We start from the raw sequence: 20,354 nt of genomic DNA on the forward strand, positions 1-20,354 counted from the left end.
CCCTTTCCGGCAGTGTGGCGGGCCGCCCTTTTACGACACTGTTGCGGCCCCCGCCCCCTCTGCTGGCTGCCGCGCTCGGCGGCGGCGCGGCCGCCATGGCGTCTGCCTTCAGCGGGGTGCTGCAGCTGACGGACCTGGACGATTACATCGGGCCCTCCCAGGTGGGTGCGGGCTGGGGGCGTCGAGGGCCGGCCGCGGGGGGACAGCCCACGGCCCTGTGAGGGGGCGGCGCGGCTCTGCTCCCCGCCCCGGGGTCGGCCCTGCCAGCGCCGCCTGGGGGGGGAGGAAGATGGCGCTGAGGGGAGGGGGGTGACAGCCGTGGCCCGCACGGCAGCGTCGGCCTGGCCGGGCCCCTCGGCCTGGCAGTGTGAGGGAGGTGGCACAGCACGCAGGGAGGCGAGGGGCCAGGGCCGGCGCTTCCAGGCGTCCTTCGGGTGCTGTTAAATAAAACGGTAAAAGGAGAAAAGCGCGCAGATGCCTCGCTGTGTCTCCCAGCCAGTGCACAGGGAACGGGGAGGGCAGCAGCGCTGCTCGGGGCGAGATGCTGTGAGCAGCTAAAGGGAGAAACCTTGGCCCAGCAGCCAGGCGGTCATTCCCACCCTGGCCTGGAAACTGCCCCGTCAAATGTTAATCTAGACACCTCCCCCCCAAAAAAACCGTTAAGCCTAAACAAGTTTCCTTCCACACTAGTTTATCTGCACGGATGCTCGTGCCAGCATAGGAGAGTGGGTGGCAGAGAGGTGGGAATGAGTGGCAAGGACAGGCCAAGACTATTTTTTTTGCTTTTGGAGTCGATGCACTAGCAAATGTATGAAATAGTAATCCTGGAGGTGTTTGCTGACAAGTACAGTAGAAAAAACTACCCTGAAATTAAATCAGTGGAACAGGGCATAGCAAACCCCATTAACTTGAGTTTCCTAGTAAAGTCTTTCACATAAATAACGCGACCTGCTGTTCTGTTTCAAGTGGAGATCATTGCTTGTTTTATTCAGTGACCATAACGGAAGAATCGTACTGACTTGTTCCTGCTAGTCTCTGGGGCTTGCAAAATGTAGTGAAGCTGGTTTAATTTAGGGGGGGGGGGGGAAACCTGAAGATGTTGGCACAGCAAGGATGGTGAAAGGCAAAGAAAATCCTAGCTGTAGAAGTAGGACAAGGAGTCATAAGATGCCTAAACAACATAAATTGCACAAAATGCAAGAACACCATTTAGACTTCATCATAGAACAATACAGAAAACTGGAAGCAGTCCATCAGAGGTCGTCAGAGTCCCTTTGACATTAAATGAAACTTAATTGGCACTAGCCACATGTTGACTGTGGTGACCACGCCTCCACCGGTTAAAATTTGCAATGAAGAATGCACGATCATCTGTAAGATTTTAGGGAGGAGGCCCGTGCAGGCAAGCCTCTGTTCCTTTCAAAGCTGCATAAAACATAGCTGTGTTCTTCAGAGAGGATAGCAAAATTGTCCTCTGGTTTTGCTATGATGCTGGAAAAGTGTTCCTTCTGTAAAAAAGGGGTAAGAAGTTTTTGCTGTTCCATTTTTCTTTGGTAGTAGTTATAGATGCTGTAAATAAGTCCAGTATAGTTTAAGGGAGACTAAGCAGCATTCACTCTATAAGAACTATTTGGTTTTGATCATTGTAGTTTCTGTTAAATCTATCTCTTTGTTGCTCATCTCCTTGCTTTTGGGCTTTATTTCTCTTTCAGGAATGTATCAAACCTGTAAAAGTGGAAAAAAAGCCTGGAAAAGCAGCAGCTAAGATCAGAATTGAAGCAGATGGAAGCTATTTTCAGATTGATCAGGTATGTGTGATTTTTCTTCATTATTGTGTAAAATATCTGGAAAATGTGAGTGTATTGTTAAGTATTTGAATAGTCGACAGCTATTTTAATGCCTCACAGAGGACCGAGACATTAGAAAAGTGTGCTGTTGCTGCCAGTATTCTCGTATCTTTTTTCCAAAGTCCAACTTTTTAATTACCTGGGTTTATAAGCAGTAATTCCAATTTTGTGTCAGTCTTTTATGCTCTGAAACACCAATATTAATAAGTGATGATTTTCAGTAGAAGAGCAGATAAGCTGAGAAGTCTTTTTTGCCATCAATACTTAAGTATTAGCCATTGTTAGGTTATTTTTGACAATATCTTTGCTTACTGCATTATGTCATACAGCAGAGTGCTCAGTCACAAAGAGATTCAATTAGATACTCTTAAATTTTGCTCTGATTTTTTTAATAACATTTCAAATTGTTTGTTAAATAGCCTGCAGAATTCATAAGCCTTCTGCTTCCAAAATTAACGCCAGGTTTTGCAGAACAATTTTCCTGTTTACACAGAAAAGGCTAGCATTTCTTATTTAACCAAGCTGGGAATTCATCTAGAAATGTTACTTTTAACTTTAGGCAGATGATGACCTTTTGACTTAAAAAAAGAGGATACAGCGCTTCCAAAGGAGTCTGGTTTCTTATTTTAAATTTTTAATTTATTTGTACCTAATTACTCAGCCTATTCCTGACTTTATTGAGAAGTGACGTTTAAGAGGAGCGTCTCATGGGAAAACTGACTTATTCAGGTCAAGTATTATGAAAAATACTTATTTCCAGTGGCAAGCCATACGCTGTCTTTAATATGCTGCCATGCAGTTTTCCCATCGGTGTCCATGTGAGTTTTGCATGAAGAAAGATTGCAGAACACTCAGTATCAATTAAAAATATTAGCGAGTTTGCAGTCTGGTTACAGAGTCTATGCAGAAGGACTGAAATTCAACTTCCTGTGAAGAAACGGCTCCAGTATTATTCAATAACATGAGCAGCATCTGAGAGAGGTGACAAAACTGGCATGCTTTCTCCAGGGTAATATCCAGTGCACGCTGGAGATTGGTGCTTAAAGGCTTAGGATCTCTGTGGTCTACAGTTTTGTGGTTAAAATAGCAGCTGCCATCTGTAGCCCGTTAGCCATGCTAACCCAATCTTCAGCCACCCACAAGTTGAAAAACCAAGCAAGATAGACCCTATTTGCTTCTGGGATAGTATAATTTCAGTGGTTTGGAGCAATGTTAGCCCACCAGATTGCACAAATAATTGTGGCCTAAGTGACTGTTAAGTATTTGATGAAAATTACGTTCTTGGTCTTGCTAAAACTTCCCTCAGCATACTTGCATGTGTGCTAAATAATCCTATTAAAAGCAGCAAACTTCAAAGATACTTGTCTTCCCCCTTGTCTTACTAAAAATAAAAGATTTTTTTTTTCCACGGTAAACCAAGAGCATAAAAAGGGCAACTTCTTTGTTACTAAATATAGTAAAGGTGGGAAAACTGCTACCTAATTCTACACTGTGATCAGAACTGAGTCTAATCTGTTTCTTTGTAGGATGGAGGAGCACAAAAACTGGAAAAGGCTAAAATTACTCTGAACGACTGCCTAGCTTGTAGTGGCTGCATTACATCAGCAGAGAGTGTTTTAATCACTCAACAGAGCCACGAAGAGCTCTGCAAAATGCTAACTTTTAACAAGGTAGGTGTTAAGCCACGGCTGGGTAGGCTGCAGAGTTTGAAAATCTTAATAGATTGGTATGAGGCATCTGCAGAGGCGTGCATGGAAACAGCGCGCCTAAAAATTAGTTTCAGAGATCTGAAGGACCTGAGGACATTCTCAGTGCACTATTTTATCGATTTTTGAAAAGTAATCGTGGGTTTGGAAAGGACCTTTAATGTAGCGAGTTACTAACTTGAAAGTTAAGCTGAGGAATACTTTCTGATGTTGTAGTGTGCTGAAGGCTCTGTGTGTACCGTATTAATATTGTCTGAACAGTGTTGTCATTTGTTTGGTTTTTTTCAAAGACTGCAGCTCCCAATGAACAGAAATTGGTGGTGGTTTCTGTTTCACCGCAATCCAGAGCTTCACTAGCTGCAAGATGTAAAATGGGTGTTCTGGAAACAGCAAGGAAGTTGACCGCATTCTTAAAGAGTTTAGGCAAGTGTGCTATCGTGTTATTCTGTTAATCACAGTGGGGACTGCTGGGGTATATGTTAAACATGTTACAAGCACGCAAGGTTGATGTGATTTAACCTCTCTACGGACTCATAATGTTTTGTAACTGGCATTAGCTAAAATGCAAGCTGTCTGCAGCTTCAGTTGCATAATAAACTTGGAGTGATGGAAGGAAAGAACTTTAAATTTTAGATTTGCAGTCCTCCTGTCACTTTTTCTCATCTTACTGTGCTGAGGCGCTAGGGAAAAAAGGTTCATTCTCATCGGCCAGATTGATACCTGTAAATAAGACGTGCAGTTTGAATCTGGTTTGACGGGAGGCTTTTTGTTGTAGTTTGCTGTATCTTTCTTGTGAATTTTAACACAGATGCTGTACTGCCTAGGTGTGCACTATGTTTTTGATACAACTTTCTCAAGAAACTTCAGCCTATTGGAGAGCCAACGAGAGTTTGTAAAACGCTTTCGAAAGCAATCTGAAGACAAAAAGGCTTTGCCAATGCTAGCTTCCGCCTGTCCAGGTATGGTATTAAATGAGTTAAGGAAATAATAAAATGGCATCTGAATAGTACACTAGAAAGAAAAGTCAAAAAGCTAGTCAGAGAAGTTTAAATGGATAAATTTACTTGGAAACTTACTGTCTTCACAGTACAATGAGATCTTGGTATTAATAGCAACAGGAGCTATACAGCTATCTAATGATCTCTCTAATTAATCTTGTGTTATACTTCCTTTGCTTTTTGTGCTGAAGTGAGGCTGAAAATGGTAATTAATGGGTACTAAGCCTGGCGTTGGGGGGACAGTAGGCAGAGTGAAGGGCTGCTTGTTATTTTTTAATTTATATTGCTAATTACACTATCAGGTTGGATCTGTTATGCAGAGAAAACCCATGGCAGTTTCATCATTCCTTATATCAGTACCACCAAGTCTCCACAGCAGGTCATGGGCTCCTTGATCAAGGGCCATTTTGCAGAACAGCAGGTAAGGGTCTGAATATATACTGTGCTTAATGGAAAACTGCTAAAATTGAATGCTTTAAGCTGATATTTTTTATTTTGCTATATGTTATACATTGGAGATTAAAGGTAAAAAATATGTTGCAGAAGCCAGCAAAGGCAGCATCTTTCTCACTTCTATTTCATCTAATGAGAAGTTAGCAGCAAGGGCAGTAACATTAAGCGCGTGCTGCATGGACTGCTTAAAACCTCTGCATGTTATTTAGGAAAGCCAGAGAAACTTATTTTTCCATTTCTTTGTGCTCCCATCTTGTCTGTGTGTGGTATTTTCATGTTGTTTAAAGTTGGTGAATAACTTAAAATAAATCATCCCAAGACAAAACTTCAGTCAGTGCATACGTGCAGACCATGTCTTGTCTAAAAATTACTTGCTTGTTCCCAACTTAATGTTCTGTTTCAGTTTGACTTAGTTCTGTTCTCAGTCTTTAACCTTTGGAATCTTGCCAAATGTAAATTTGATATTTAAAGACTGGACTTATACTAACAGCCTGGATTTGTCCAGTAAGAAACTTAAGCAGCCCTTCTGATCGTATGATTTATTGTCCATTAATGAGCAGTGGTTTAACACTTGCATTAAGTAAATGCTGACATCTGCATACTTGTTAGAAAAATTGGCAGCTACCAAGAATATTTGGCGCAAGATACTGAAACAATGGCCTTGAGTCAATGACTTGTTTCCTCAGCCTGTGCTTATTTCTTGGATGGTCATGAGGTTTTTGTCTGACTCCAGATAATTTCTTAGTTGCGGATGCAGGGGCTGGATTTTAGTAGCATGGAGGAAGCATATTCTCTAACTGCATAATTAGGAATTCACTTCACTGACTGACTTTGTCTGGATCATCTGCACTAGCAAAAGGAGGTGGGGGGAAACCTGTAAAAGGCCATACTGCTGACACTTGCTACATACTAAATTGGGTTCTATGAGAGAAATAATTTAATGTATATGTGTGTACATACATATATTAAAAAAAATACACGTTCAGTAGTAGCGGGGAGTATCTCCAGAGGCACGGTGGCATTAGTTTCATCAGTTTCATTTCTGCCTGGAAAATGTCTCCCCCAAGGTAGGTTTGATGTTGGCCAATCTGACTGCACAGCTTTGTCTTTTCTTCCAGCACTTAGCACCTGACCAGATATATCATGTAACAGTGATGCCCTGTTATGACAAAAAGCTAGAGGCTTCAAGGCCAGACTTTTTCAACCAAGAGTACCAAACTCGTGATGTGGACTGTGTAATCACCACAGGTAAGTAGAGCCAGAGGTAGTCCAGCTAATTTCTGGAAGCCTCAGAGCAAGGCATTTGCTAGTTTTAATAACCCTTTGTCTCTGATAGAGGATGTAGTATATGGATCTTGCTGTATAACTACACTTTAATCATGCAAGCCATATCCTGGTTGTAATTGCAGATGCAGCCTTACATACTGATCTGTGGATTTTGTTTTCCTTTGTCCCAAAAATAAAAACTTTTTGTCTGTGGTTCTGTTTTAGGAGAAGTGCTAAAGTTGTTGGAACAAGAAGGAATATCTCTATCAGATGTAGATCCCGCTCCATTGGATACCATGTAAGAACAAACTCTCATTTGCATCTTCAGTCATGTTCTTTTTCGTCCAGTATTTATAGAGTTCTTCAACAGAATTTCTCTTTCCACTACTGTTCTACACAAGGCTGCATGTGTTTGCATTTGATTTGTTTCCTTGTGTCACTTGAATCAGTACAATTGCGCATTAAAATACTTAATCTATAGAATACAATGAATTTCCACCTCAGGGGTAGAAATCAGAGGTAAAACCTCAGATTTTCGTAGTCCAAGGCTTAGGGACTCTCACTGTAAATCAGCAGCATGGCTAGAATTATCCCAGTAAAAGTATAAGGGCAAAATAATTATGCAAAGAAGTACAAATTGCATGAGAGTCATTTAGTTCAGTTACTGCTACTCATAGTATAGCTGGTGGAATCCCACAAAAATCCACCTACAAACTGTGAAAAGTGAAAGAATAGACATCAGTGATAAGAGTTTGCTAAAACAAAGCCTGTTACTGCATTGTACTCAGTTTGCTTGTCTCTGTTCCTAGTTATCAGAGCTACTGTAAGGATTCCAGAACTAAAGCATAAAAAATATTTAGGTCACTCAGCTAATATCTAGGAGTTTTCATTTGTAAAAAAATGAGATCTAAAACATGTGCAAACCAGATGAGACTTCAGTTGCTTCAGCAGAAAAGTACCATCTGGTTAAGTGACAACTGCAGAGAGATCTAAGCGACTACAGAAACATTAAAAATCACATTTTACTCATCTAAATTAACTTGCAGTCATGGTTCCATGCTGAATGCTAAACCAAAGCATTCTTTTCTTCAGTTTGAAAGAAATATCTTTGTAGTACTTTACACATTAATAAACAGAAAGACTACATGTGCGGCAACCTTTAAGAATTATAAAAGATGATTAGGTATATGGTTCAAACATTTACTTCCCAGGCACCTTAAGTTTTCAGGAGAGATTTTGATACCCCAAATACACAGCACCTAGCACATGAGTGGAATGTGACACTAGCCTGTTTTCAGCTGTACCCCTTGCAGATGTGACATTCTTGGTTTGAAATTTGGCTTACTTCTGAATAGGCTTCAAGTATTTCTAGTACAACCAGGTGCAGCTGACAGCCTTTGCTCAAGAATTGTCTGATCAGCAAATGTACGTTGACAGAGCTGTGAAGGGAGGTGTCTTTACATGAGGCCTATTTCCTAGATCAGTTTTGTTATAAACATTGATCACTCTGCTTCTGAGAAGAAGAAGGTGAGGTAGAGATGGTCTCTTGCCATACAATCTCTTTCATGTAAGGGATATTTTAAATCTCTTTTTCAAGTTATATGTGTGCCCAGAGCCTCAGTTTCCTTATGCTACATTTCAGTGGATGGTAGGTGTAGGTTTCACGTAACACATTTACTAGCACAGATCTGTTTATGCACACTTTTTCCAGGATTAAGTGTCTCTTTCTGACATGGCTTATCCACAAAGCGTATTGCTTTCACATCAAAAAAGAAAAGTCTCCTCAGCTATAATAAATGTCAGCATGCTGAGTCCCGAAATTGCAACTTCAAACGTTACCCCTGTAAACAGGTACTTCTACCTTTTTTATTGCTACGCCACTAGCAGAAAATTGAGGAGCAAAAAAAGATTCTGAAGTGTTTGGGTTCCCTTAGGAAATGACATTATGGAAGTGTCAGTTATAACATAGAACTGAATGTCTAATTACTTGATAAAAATCTCTGGCCGACTTCTGAGGAGTACATTCTGAGCACTAGGCCTCATGCTTGTGGTGATAAAGTGCCTCTATAACCTTTCGCTAACTTTAACATACTGGGTAAATTGACTGGTTACAAACAGCACGTATTCCTCAGAACTTGGAGCGTTCACATAAGCAGTCCAATGGCTGTTGTTCTGTTTTATCCTCCAGCACGTGGAAAAGCCCATTAAGAGGTTATTACATTTGGCAGCAAGAATGAGATAAAATGCCAGAAATCCCAGGACTTCTGCTGGTATAACTGTTTGCTTCAGGCCAGCGCTGAGGCTTACTGGCAGCCTCATTTTAAGAGAGTAGCAGTACGTGAGGCCAGACACACTGAAACACTTTGTTAATGAAGCTCAGTTCCTGTAAACAAGATCAAATTAAAAATAGTTTCTGAGGGTGATTGCAGGCTAAAGTGTTGCCTTCTGCAGTTCTTCCAAAGCTAAGATTTTATCTGCAAGAGGCAACATCTTCGATTTGACTTGAAACTGTTTGGCCTGAATTCAAGTGTTTTCCCTTCTGCAGCTGTTAGTAGGAGAATGCAAGTGTCACTGCCTGATGAGTGCTTATAAGCAGATCCCTCATCTTGTTATTCTCTCATAACAAAAGCTATTGTTGTGGCTTCCATCTGGTGAGCTATTCTCAAGAAACATTATCTTGACCTCTGAATAGTTGGTTGTGTTTTGGCATGTCAGTGAGATGGAATTATTTGTGCAGAGCTAGAATTACAGAACTTATGTTAACATAGTTGTTCAACACCAAAAATGTGTTGAACTTGAACCAGGATCCCACTGAGGACAGCCCTGTATGGAGCAGATGTCCTGGCATCCTTAGGTTCCTTCACCTTTGTTACATAACTTCCAGCCCGTGAAACCACAGCAATACGGATTTCATCTGTCTGTGCTTGTGCTCTTGGCACCGATACCTCCCAGAAGTGTTCTTTCACATCCCAGCAACCACATCTAAAGTAGCTGGTCTCAAAAAAATGCATCGTAACAGGGAACTAGAGCTTGCAATAATGAATTCTGCTTCTGTTGATGTTGCAGAACAGCTTAGCAGTGATGAGATGTCTCTCGACTGAGACAGGACTTCTAGGTTGTGTTCGCCAAGAGAAGCGTAGGATACGGAGACCCATCCCACCACTGTTTCATTACTTCCCTCCTCCCATTTCTAAGTGTAACCCAGGATGTTTGTAGAGGTATTACACAGGAAGCTGGCAAAATATGCGTGTCAGCAATTGCCCTTGTAACTCAAACTTTCCCAAACATACTTCTGGTACACGAAGGTTATGTTGGCAGCGCGTGGGTCAGGCCCTGTTGTGGTGTGTGACATTTCCGCTGAACTTGACCCAGAGGATGCTAGGCAGCGCAGGGTTAAACCTGCTGGGCTCTGAAGCTATAAATAGTTGGTTCCCAGGAGAACAGGAAAAATGAGGAGCTCAAAGGGAGCTGCTCTGTGGCTTGTTCCATGGCTTTTGAGTCCCCCAAACCTTCTCATTTGTGCTGGCTGTTGCGTTTTATCAGAAAGATTCCCCTAAGACTGCTGCTTTCTTCCTGTCCCCCAGGTTTAGTAGTGCTGCAGAAGAGGAGCTCACCAGCCACTCTGGAGGTGGTTCTGGTGGCTATTTGGAGCACATATACAAGCATGCAGCCAAGGAGCTCTTTGGGATTCAAGTGGATACAATTCAGTACAAACCTTTAAAGTAAGTTTTAAAGTCCTACAAAAAGCACTGGTTTTACTGCAGTTCTGTTTGTGCCATTACCTTGATGATGGACTGAAGCTTTCCTTGCAATGTTAAACATTTTACTTCAAGGCATGGGAATTGGCTTCTCACTCCCACAGTTGCTGAGCAATAAATCAGCCAGCGCTCCACGCAGCCTTTCCCTTGGAGACTTCTAGCCCCTTCACCACCCACACGCTTTATTTTGGCCTGATGGATTTTCCCAGTATCAAGTTGCAGATGATTTTTAGAGTAATTTAGAAGACAGAGCTCACATGGATCTGGGCTTCCTCACCTGTGATCAGACCAATAAAGTGATTTGTTACTAATCTGGCTATCACAGCACAGAAAATCTTGTGTTAGGACTTTGGGGATCTGTTTTAACTACGTTGTGGTAAGACAGAGAAGAAGTCACTTGAGTTTGGGCACGGAGGCTCATTCAGCTGAGATTCTTTCTAGCTTCCCAGTTATAATATTACTGTTCCATTTGTAATGAATTATATCCCTGATGAGCAATATTTTTGGTTAGGATTCCCTGGTCTGGGAAGCAGAAGAAACAGTTCCCCTGAGTCTCACTATAAATACTTAATAAATCACTTACTCTTTTATCAGGAACAGATACTTCCACTGGCCTTTGGAGTCTGGAAGCCTTCAGTAATTGTTTTCTCCCTAGTTTTATGAGCCACTACAATTTAAAAGTTTCCTCAGTGGCCTCACTAATGTAGAAGTTGGCTGAAGCCAACTCGGAAGGCCTGTCACAATGAAACTTTTGTTTAGGCTCTGTTTGCTTAGGTTTTAGGGATTTATTCCACACAGGCGTTCTTCAGCAAACTCAGTTCAGGTGGCAGGTCCTCAGACAAAACTGGAAAGAGATCCGTAAGCTAGTGCCTTCATCTGTTTTGTTTGGGTGGCAAAGAACTGGGACAGCTTTTTTCAGTAAGATTCCACAAAGAACTTTTTAGCGCAGGGCTCTTTGAAGTTTAAAATAGAAGTTAATTTGGATAAGACATTTTCTCTGCTCTTGTTCCTCAGAAACAAGGACTTCCAGGAGGTGACACTGGAGAAGGATGGAGTAGTCCTGCTCCAGTTTGCTTTGGCATATGGGTTTCGAAATATACAGAACTTTGTGCAAAAGCTGAAACGAGGGAAGTCACCCTATCACTATGTTGAAGTCATGGCCTGCCCGTCAGGTAAGGCTGCACAGGGGTTTCACTGTCACAATCTGTAGCTGTAAGAATCTACATGAAACTACATCTAAATACAAGAACAGTAGGCAATTTCTCACATCCTGAATATTGTGGCAAAGCCTTCAAACTCTGGAGATGTGATAGGCACAGTATCAGAATTTCAAATGGGGTGTGTGTATGTGTGTATTTTCCTACCCAGAAGCTAGTAATTCTACAGGATCTCAGTAACTACAGTTCAATTCCATTGCACAAAGTTTGCATAATTAGTGCTTTTATGGAGGGCCTCCTGGTTTTCTGAGCTCCTTGGTACATGAGGAGATTCTTCCTCTAAAATTGCACAAAACTGACTCATGCTATCAGAGAGTGCTTGCTATGGCTGGTGAAGAAAATCTCTTTCTACCTATTTTATTCCCTTTTCAACACTGTGCAAGCCCTCCTTGCCCTCCTTTTCCTCCCTCCTGGTTCTCTCTGAGTCTGCTAGCAGAGGGCACAGGCAGCTTGAACCCAGACTGAAGGTGATGCTGAGCTGCCACTCGTGGCACTGAGCGACTGCTCTCCCGAGCGCCTGCACAAGTCCCAGCCCAGAAGGCTGCTCAGCACCAGGGCACTACTTCAGGCGGCCACATGCTGCGTGGCTCAACCCCTAGCACACCTCCACCCCAACAGCAATCCCAGAACGTTTCCCAGGCGTGTTTATCTTACCTTCAGTTGAGACTCCAAAGCTGTTCTCACCTGGGTTATGTTCTGGCCCTTTTCCGGAGGCAGGAGATGAGTGCCAGAGCTCCCTGCTGCTTACCTCTCCCTGGCGTGTCCCAGCCTGCCTCAGCAGCCCTCTCACAGCTGGCTGCCATGGAACTAGCACTGGGGCACACACTGGCAGGTGCATGATCTCCCCTCCGGGGCTGCAGCCTGCCCTGCTGGTGTTAGATAACTGGGGAGTAAACCACAATTACAATGGTGTTTTCATTTCTGTAACCGTTTGCAGGTGCAGCATTAATTAACTGTAGTTGGCATTTTTTCCTGATAAAGCTGAAGTGTTTTCTCAACCCAGACATTTTCTCACTTTGTTACGCGTAGGCTGTTTAAATGGAGGCGGTCAGATCAAACTAGATGGTGAATCCAACAAGGACCAGCTTCAGCAAGTTGAGAGGTTGTATGAGTCTCTTAAGACTGAAATTCCCGAGAAGAACCAGACTGTAAATGAGCTATATGAGCAGTGGCTGGGTGGCACAGACTCAGAAAAGGCTGCGAAAGCTTTGCATACAGAGTACCACGCAGTGGAGAAAACAAGCACTGGATTTAACATCAAATGGTGAAGACTGAAGCTGTGAAGCCTAGATACAGATACTTCGTGCCTTTTTAACTCGATTTTATTTATGATTCTCAAAGTTCTGTGTGATTTCTGACTCTTGTTAGGGAGGAGAAGGTAATGTGCATATAAATAGGCAGGCAATATTAATTCCTACAGCTGTATAATTATTACAGTGATGTAAATAAAAACCAAATGCTGACTTAAAACACATGTCAAAAGAAGCAGGAATGCATCCTAGCCTCTAGTCTTCAAGAACTAAATCCACATTCCCTTTACAACCCTACTCCTACCGGAACTGATGAATTTAAGGTACTGAAGGATTTGCCTTGCTAGGGACTGTAGCCTCACCGAGATGAGCTCTGTGCTGCATGACTGTATGACTCATCCAGGCATTGCTGTATTTTCACAGCACTGAGTTTTATGGCTGTTTCTGTCGGGACATCCTCATTTAGTTATAAATGGTCTAATTGAACTTTGGGTTCTGTTTGTTACATTTCAGTGCCCCTGACTGGCTGCCCTCGAGGTGCAGCTGCAGTATCGTTGCCCCATCCGAGGGGGTGGGCAGCAAGCAGCCTGGGAGCACGTGAGATGCATCATCTCTAGGGCTGTTTTATTGCCTGCTGAAATGTGACTTGAGTGACTATTTAAGAAGAAAGTTAGAGTGAATTCCACACGCACATCCCCTTTAATTATAACCATTGTCTGTAATTGTGGGCAATTACATCTCTCTTTCTCTCCCTAAATACACAGCAGAGAGTCACAGAATTGTCACATCTACCCCATCCTCAACAGCCAGTTATTGATGAGTCACATCCTTAAATTCAGAGAACATAATTTTGTACAGTGTTTCAAGTAAGAATGCGTTGCCAGCTTACTTTCCATCAAAGAACAAAGTCCTTGGTGTCTCTGAAAGGTGCTGCTTTACAACAGTTCATAGAAGGCGGCTGTGAGAAGGAATCATTACAAGTAGTTTACCAGGACAACCCAAGGGGTTGCTAAAAGTACGTCTGGTTGAATGTAGTGTATGATGATGCCATGCCAGAAGACAGACGGATGTGAAGCAGATTTGGTCTTTTGTTCCTGGAGGTGACAGGTGCCTGCCGTGCTATCTGTATTTTTACACACAGGTGTTTTCAGAACCGGTCACAAAAACAACAGAGTGAGTAACTCTTGGTTTGGCCTGTTCCATCCCAGTATCGGTTTTTCTGGAGTAACAGTGTGTACAGGGAGGGCAGCAGTGGGAGGGTTTGCAGCTGGAATCTCTCCTTGTGGCTGCTGAAGCTGCAAGTGAATAGGAACTTACGAACAGCATTACTGATCGCTTCAATGTTTCTCCAGTTACTGCTCTGTGAGGAAGAAGGACTGTGCAGAAAGTAGTTAAGTGGATGAAAACTGAAAACAAAGGTGCCATATTGCTTTGTTCCTTCAGAGTAAATACAAACAGATGGAGCCGGTTACTGCATCTAGCCCAGAGTGAAACCTGGCCCAGAGCCTCATCAAAGAGCCCTCCCGCAGTTACTGCAGCCCTCGGGCTTAGGGCTGCCGGACCTGGCCTGCCCCTTGTAACGGCCGCTCTGGCAGTACTCGCCTCTGTCCCTCTCACAGCCTCCTCCACCATAAGTAAGCCAACAGTGTAAAAGACTTCTTTCTTTTTTTTAATGTTTTTAATTAAACGCTTTACATTTTTCAGGTGTTGCTGATCGATTAGTGAATTCACAGTGTTCATAAGGCAAGAATCTCCTGCTGCTTCCCCCTCCCCACCCTATGCATTTTACGAGCGAGTCAGTGAATGCCCTTTTCCATGCATAGATTTGAAACACAGTGTTACACTAAACCATAACATTTTTATCTACAGCAAGAGGTACCACTGCTAATGCAAAGTCAGTCCAATATGCTGAAGTGCAGGGACCACAAACTGTACATCAGTGCAACAGAAACACGTTCTGTTTCTGCTGAGAACATGCACATCGAGCCAGAAGCGCACAAATAAAGCTAAATTAGCTGTAGATTAAAGAGTTGGGAATCTACATTTTGTCTCTTCTCCAGTTAACCAACGTGCACATTGTTGAAGCCAACCAAGGACTCTCCGCTCAGAACACAGCAAGACCTCAGCTCCTGCAGGCACTCCTGGGTGGCTGTTCTTGCTGTGGTATCAAGAACACGTTGAATTTCTCCCAGCCTTCGAGCTGTGTGCTGCTGCTGTCAGCATGAGCAGACTCAGTGCTAGCTCAGGGACAGACACGGGCGCGTCTCTGCTCCCCAGGTAACATCTACAAACGGTACCACTACATTTAAACTAAGTAACTGAGGCAATAGTACCGAGGCAACTTGTGCAGCAGGATTAATTCCCCTCCTATGGGGGAGAGTAAATTCTAACGCTAATTTCATGAAAGGCAGAAAAGAAAACCTTAAGTCTAGTTTCTAGCAAAGGAAAAATGGCCACAAACAGGGTCAGTGGCAACAGATGCAGTTCACAGGCCACACATGAAAGATCCTGAAGTCAACTCTATTCCAGTGTAAGGAACTATAACATTTGTAATCAGCACTGTTTAAACTGACAACGTATGGTAAAAGGATTATGGGACCAACTTCTCTGCGCTGCTCTTTTCATTTGAACTAGGCAGAACAGGTGTAAGCTCAGCCACACCAGGGCAGCCACACACACTCTGTGCTTTGAGGTAAAGAAGAAACGAGAGACACACGACTGTCCCACAGGGAGCCGTGCCCAAGCCCAGACCTTTCAGAGGGATTTTCACAGCTATTTGCAGAGCCACCATCGAGCCCTATTGGTTTTTTTCACTAAAAAAGCAAACTACTAGTTTGTCATGCAGCTCCCCACTACCTGCAAATAAAAATCTTTGCATGTTTCTCAGATAAAAAAAAATACAGTACTGCTTTTGCTGAAACTGAAGGCTGCAAGCTGAAGAGCCTCCAGAGACCCATCTGCTCCCTCCCTCTTGTTCTCATGACAAGGCAACGCGAATGTAGCTTTCAGCCAAGGGTTTTCCAGTGTTTTTTCACCTTGGAGGTGCAGGGGGAGAAGCAATAGATGCGTAGCAGCACCTTGTTGCTGACAAACTGTCACACCTTGAAAACTATTTTACAAAGCCAGTGGGTTAGAACACGCGTTCCTCCAGGCCTGGCCCCACCTGCAGGTACTCTGCACCGCTTCAGTTGTTTGGATGCTCCCCAAAGTCAGCGACTGTGTTACAGCCCCACACGATGGTTCTATGTTGGTGTGTTATAAAAATGGGGGAAAGGGGGAAAAACCACCCAAACCCCACTGCAATGAGGGTTTTTCTTAGCCCAGCCCGGAGATAAGTAGGTGCTGCTGAACACCAGCCCAGACGCCAGCCCCTTGCCGGCTTCCTCGTGCATCCAAATCCCTGCGCTTCGTCCCTGCCCGCCCTCGGCGTGGGAAGGGCACGGCCGGACGGGAGCGGGCAGTGCCAGGAGGGCTCCCCGGCCAGCCCAGCCATGCGGGAGGCCAGCGGCTTCGGGGCCACACTGGTGCAAAGCGCTGTGCCAGCCAAGCCCCTGGGAAGCGCGGTGCAGCCCCCAGGTCCGGCAGGACCACAGGCAGCAGAGCCCCGCAGCCCGGCGGGCACGGCCGGTGGAAACAGGCTTTGCTGGGCTCCAGGCTGCGGGCAGGCGGCAGCTCCCGCACCCGTCAGCCCGAACGTCGTGGGTGTGGGTGGCCTCTCCTCCAAAACACCTGGGGACCCTCTGCCAGCAGCACCCACAGCCCCGCCGGGGCGGCCTCGGCTGCCTGAGCTCGCTGAAGGCACCCACGCGCTCCCTCCCCACGGGGACAGCCCCTCGGCACAGCTCCTGCCGGGCTCGGCGCTGCAGGGAGCGAAGCAGAGCAACCTCAGAACAAGCAGGTTAAAGACAGAAACCACTTCCCAGCTGCTGAGCTCACGGGAGTTGAGCCAGAGCTGGGGGGACGCAGCCCCCACCATGACAGCGATGCTGCGTCTCGGCGGCCGCCGCGCTGCTCACTTCTTCTCCAGGAAGGGGCTGAAAAGTCCCCAGTCGAACGCGAGCATGGCCTGGGGATGGGGCCGCTCCTTGGGCTTCTTGAAGTTATCCTTCTCGGTGCGGAGGGTCCTCAGCACCTCCACCGGGTCCGTCTTGCCTGTGAACTTCTGCAAGGGCTCCTCCCTGCAAGGGGAGACCGGCTCTGCTGTGACCGCAGGGCAGAGGATGGGGACCCCCTCCCCGCCGGGACGGACAAGGGGGGAGTCACAGCCTCACAGCGGGGCTTGTCTGTGGGTGCCCTGTGCTGGGCGACGCAGGACCCTGCGGCTGGGTGCCCTGCCCTCCCTCGGGGCTTGGATTTCCCACCAGCTATGGAAGCCACTGGGAGAATGGACGAGGCCAGAGGGAGAAGGGGAGCGCAGCCTGGCAGCAGGACCACCAGCCCGGGCCTGTCCACCCCCAGCAGGACCCTTTGCACCCCTCAGGTACCGGTGCTGCTTACGTGACCCGCAGGAAGGGGTTGTAGAGGAACTCCTCTTGCAGCGTCGAGGGCACTGTGGGCAAATCCTCATCATCCCGCTGCTGCCAAGGAACCAGAGAGATCCAGAACCGTGCCGGTGGCACCCAGCACCTCCCTCCACCCCACCCCATCAGGGACACAGCCACTTACTTTGGCCCACGCAAGTTTCTTCTTCACTATTTCATTCTCCGGTTCCACCTTCAAGGCAAACTTGAGGTTTCGGACGGTGCATTCGTGGCCGCAGAACACCTTCTGCAACACCAGTGGGAAGTACCCGGTGTCAGACATGCTCCCGGTGCCGGGTCCGACCCATCCTGGTCCCGCTGCAGCCCCAGCCCCGGGGACAGGCGCTGCCACCCAAGGGGTGCCAGCCTCGAGCCCCCTCCTGCTCCTGAGGTCAGGCTGGGGCTGAGATGGGAGCACCCACCGTCTCCTTCGGCAAAGCCCCCAGGATCTGGGTGAGGTTGGTGTACATCTGCTCCGCTGTCCCCTCGAAGAACTGCCCGCAGCCTCCCACAAACAGTGTGTCACCTGCGGGGAAAGGGGTCTGGACATGGAGGAGGCCCTGCACTCCCAGGGACAGGGTGCTGGGGGGGAGCTCCCCCCGCCCCCGCTGAGTGTGGTGGGGACAAGCAGCATGCAGGCAGCACGCCCTGTGCCCCCCATCCCACCGGGTGCACAGCAGGGTGGTTTACCTGAGAAGAGAGCCGGCGCGTCCGGGGAGCCGTCCTCCCACATGAAGTAGCACATGTGGCCCGAGGTGTGGCAGGGGGTGAAGAGGCACCTCACCCGGATGGCCCCGAACTGCAGGGACAGAGAGTCAGGACCCCCTGGGGTCACCCCAGCCCCACTGGGCAGGCAGAGCCCCCCCACCCCGTGGCATCGCCCGCCCGGAGTTCAGCAGGTCACAGGCACGCCGGGGGACGGGACAGCGGTTTGGGTGGGGGCTGGGTTGCCCCCAGCTCCAACAGCATTTAGCAGGGGGACCCCACGAGAGGGTGGGGTCCCACAATGCCAACCCAAACAGGCTGGGAATGGGGTGAGATTCCTCCTCCAGCCCAGTGCCCCCTCCCAGCCCCAGAAGGTGCCACATCGGCAACAGCCCCAGGGCATGCGGCCCCCGAGCACGGGCCCGCCAGGCACCAACGCTGTTGGCTGCCAGCACATACCACAGCATTGGGACTGCACCATCACCCACCTCAGCGCCCCACCAGCCCTGCACTGCGCCCGCCACGGCTGCCCCGTGGGGCAGGATCCACGCGTGGGGGCTGAGCCTTGGGTCCCCCAGACCGATGGCCACGTACCGTCAGCTCCTGGTTGTGGGTCACCTTGTGCGTCAGGGCCCCGATCCGCTCGTCGGCCCCGTACACGCGCAGGCCGGGGCAGAGCCTCGCCAGCTCCTCATTGCCCCTTGCATGGTCCCTGCACCGCAGAGGAGGGAGTGGGCACGCGGCCCCGCGTGGGGCACAGCTGGCCCTGGCCCCCCGCCCGCGCTAGCGGCACTTACCAGTGGTGGTGGGTAGTGAGGATCGCCCTGAGCACCACGTCCTCTTTCCTGATGATTTCCAGCAGCTGAAGGAGACCCAGAGCAGAATGAAGTGAGCGCGAGAGAGGAGGTGACATGCACCACGGCTGCTACGGCCACTGTGCCTGTCCCAGCGCAGGACCTGTCCCAGGGCAGGATGCATCCCGTACGGTGCTGCTCTGCAGGCAAGAGGCCCAGCAGCCCAGGGCAGAGAGAAGGACTCAGAACCACCGGTGGCAACGCAGCCGGACAGGGAAACGCTGCTCACACTGGGACGGCAGCATTGTACGGCCGGTGCCTTCGCAGAGTGGGACGTGCCCGGGCAGCCAGCGTGGCCGGGGGACGGTGGCCACGCAGCCACCCTGGTGCTGGCCAGGGCGTGGGGCTGCCAGCCCCGCAGCTCAGCCACCAGGAGGCCTTTAACGGCAACTTAAGATTCACGGCTCCAACGAACCCTCCGGCTGCTCCTGATCACGTTCCTCCGGAGGAAGGAAACGTCGGAGCCAGCAACAAACGCTGAAAACCCGCGACAGCGCTTGCACGACGTGCAGCAGCCGAGGGTGGCGAGGAGGCCACCAGACAGGGAGCCCCGGGGGTCACGGTGACGAGGGGTGACCTCGGCCGCTGCCCCCCCCGGCACGGCCGGCTCCCCCAAAAGCGGGATTTCCCACGGGTGACGCGCTCCAGAGCTCCCATCCCAGGTTATCCCCGTTCCCGACGGCTGCGCACGGGGGGCTGGACGGGGTCGGCCCAGGAAACTGGAGATGTCCCCCAGCCCCGGGGCGGGCGGCAGGGGGGCGGCCACAGCCCCCCACCCCGTGGGGCTGGCGGGGGGTCAGCGCTGCTGTGGGCACGCAGGGGCAGCCCCCCCGCGTGCGGGCAGCCCCAGGGACCCGTCCTGGCGCTCTCACCCTCCGGGGGACCGCGGCGTCCACGGCCACGGCGTCCCGCGTGCGCTCCTCGATCACCAGGTACATGTAGTTGTCCTCCAGCACCGAGATCACCTTCACCTTCATGGTCCCGCACCGCCCGCGGGGGGCCCACGCACCGAAACCGGGGGCGGCCCCGGCCCCACGTAGCAAAGCCGGGAGGCGGCGCCGGCCCCACGCAGCCGATGACACGCCGGGGGTGTGTGCGGGGGTGTCCCCAGCGCGACCCCCGGCGCAGCCCGGCGTGCGGCGGCCGGTACCTGCGGCGGCCCCGCCCCCGGTGCGGAGCGGAGCGGGGCGGGTCACGCTGCGCGGGGCGGGGTGACATCCCGCACGGCCCCCGGCGGCAGGGGGGGCGGCAGAGCGGGGGAATGTCCCCCCACCACCACCTGCCGAGCGCCACGGAGCATCCCGCCCGCCCCCAGCCCTGCGCTGCCCACCCCGGGTCCCGGTCCCGCGTGGGAAACCAGCCGCTTCTCCCACTCAGGGGAGGGACGAGGCTCGGCGGACCCCGGGGGCGCTGGGGGTGTCGCCCCCACCGGCGCTGGAGCCCCCGGACACGCGGCGGTGCATGGACAAGTCCCGGCACCGGTGCCGTTCGGTGGGAGGTCACTGGGGTCCCGAGCAGGGCCCGGCCCACCCCCACCCCCCACAGCCCCAGGGGTGCCCGAGCGTGGGGCAGGGCCGCCCGTGGGCCCCCAAGGACAAGCACAAATCCTCCCGCAAACAGTTGCAACAAGACCTTAAATCAACCCCCAGAGATCCCAAAGCGCCACCATCTCCTCCCCCCCAGGATGAGGCAGAAAGGTACTTCCAGTGGGTTGACCTCAATCGCTAGTACAAAAAAAAAAAAAAGAAAAAAATTGTGAGATAAAGAGCCCCTCCCAGGC

General features: G+C 48.9%; 2 protein-coding genes across 5 annotated transcripts; one reads left to right on the forward strand and one right to left on the reverse strand.

Moving 5' to 3' along the window:
• Positions 1-25: 25 nt before the first annotated feature.
• CIAO3 (cytosolic iron-sulfur assembly component 3) lies at positions 26-12,719 on the forward strand. Of its 2 annotated transcripts, none has more exons than XM_055803659.1 (11): positions 26-161; positions 1,713-1,808; positions 3,374-3,517; positions 3,844-3,976; positions 4,378-4,512; positions 4,854-4,972; positions 6,123-6,252; positions 6,496-6,568; positions 9,855-9,992; positions 11,043-11,200; positions 12,275-12,719. In XM_055803659.1, the coding sequence occupies exons 1-11, from the start codon at positions 96-98 to the stop codon at positions 12,511-12,513; spliced, it is 1,431 nt and encodes a 476-aa protein (XP_055659634.1). In that variant the 5' UTR covers positions 26-95; the 3' UTR covers positions 12,514-12,719. The 2 variants fall into 2 exon arrangements, with proteins under 2 accessions (XP_055659634.1, XP_027636121.1); XM_027780320.2 differs by lacking the exon at positions 26-161 and adding an exon at positions 1,392-1,521.
• Positions 12,720-13,595: 876 nt separating this feature from the next.
• LOC129782552 (hydroxyacylglutathione hydrolase-like protein) lies at positions 13,596-19,755 on the reverse strand. Of its 3 annotated transcripts, none has more exons than XM_055803671.1 (8): positions 19,447-19,755; positions 18,518-18,582; positions 18,315-18,432; positions 17,706-17,814; positions 17,438-17,541; positions 17,161-17,262; positions 16,993-17,072; positions 13,596-16,673 (listed from the first exon to the last, which is right to left on the reverse strand). In XM_055803671.1, exons 1-8 carry the CDS (start codon positions 19,549-19,551, stop codon positions 16,508-16,510), a joined length of 849 nt encoding a protein of 282 aa, XP_055659646.1. In that variant the 5' UTR covers positions 19,552-19,755; the 3' UTR covers positions 13,596-16,507. The 3 variants fall into 3 exon arrangements, with proteins under 3 accessions (XP_055659646.1, XP_055659644.1, XP_055659645.1); XM_055803669.1 differs by having other exon boundaries at positions 16,993-17,069; positions 19,447-19,684; XM_055803670.1 differs by having other exon boundaries at positions 18,518-18,714; positions 19,447-19,516.
• Between the last annotated feature and the right edge of the window lie 599 nt (positions 19,756-20,354).

The sequence above is a fragment of the Falco peregrinus genome, chromosome 5 (genome assembly GCF_023634155.1).
Source record: "Falco peregrinus isolate bFalPer1 chromosome 5, bFalPer1.pri, whole genome shotgun sequence".
NCBI classification, from domain to species: domain Eukaryota; kingdom Metazoa; phylum Chordata; class Aves; order Falconiformes; family Falconidae; genus Falco; species Falco peregrinus.

Bases quoted from the DNA above. Each gene is read 5' to 3' on its own strand.
- CIAO3 (XM_055803659.1), top strand. From the start codon at position 96: ATGGCGTCTGCCTTCAGCGGGGTGCTGCAGCTGACGGACCTGGACGAT. The intron at 3,518-3,843 runs GTAGGTGTTAAG...TTTTTTTCAAAG, and splicing joins AAATGCTAACTTTTAACAAG to ACTGCAGCTCCCAATGAACA. The intron at 4,513-4,853 runs GTATGGTATTAA...TTACACTATCAG, and splicing joins GCTAGCTTCCGCCTGTCCAG to GTTGGATCTGTTATGCAGAG.
- LOC129782552 (XM_055803671.1), bottom strand. From the start codon at position 19,551: ATGAAGGTGAAGGTGATCTCGGTGCTGGAGGACAACTACATGTACCTG. The intron at 18,433-18,517 runs GTAAGTGCCGCT...TCTGCGGTGCAG, and splicing joins CTCACTACCCACCACCACTG to GGACCATGCAAGGGGCAATG. The intron at 17,815-18,314 runs GTACGTGGCCAT...CTGTCCCTGCAG, and splicing joins CCCACAACCAGGAGCTGACG to TTCGGGGCCATCCGGGTGAG.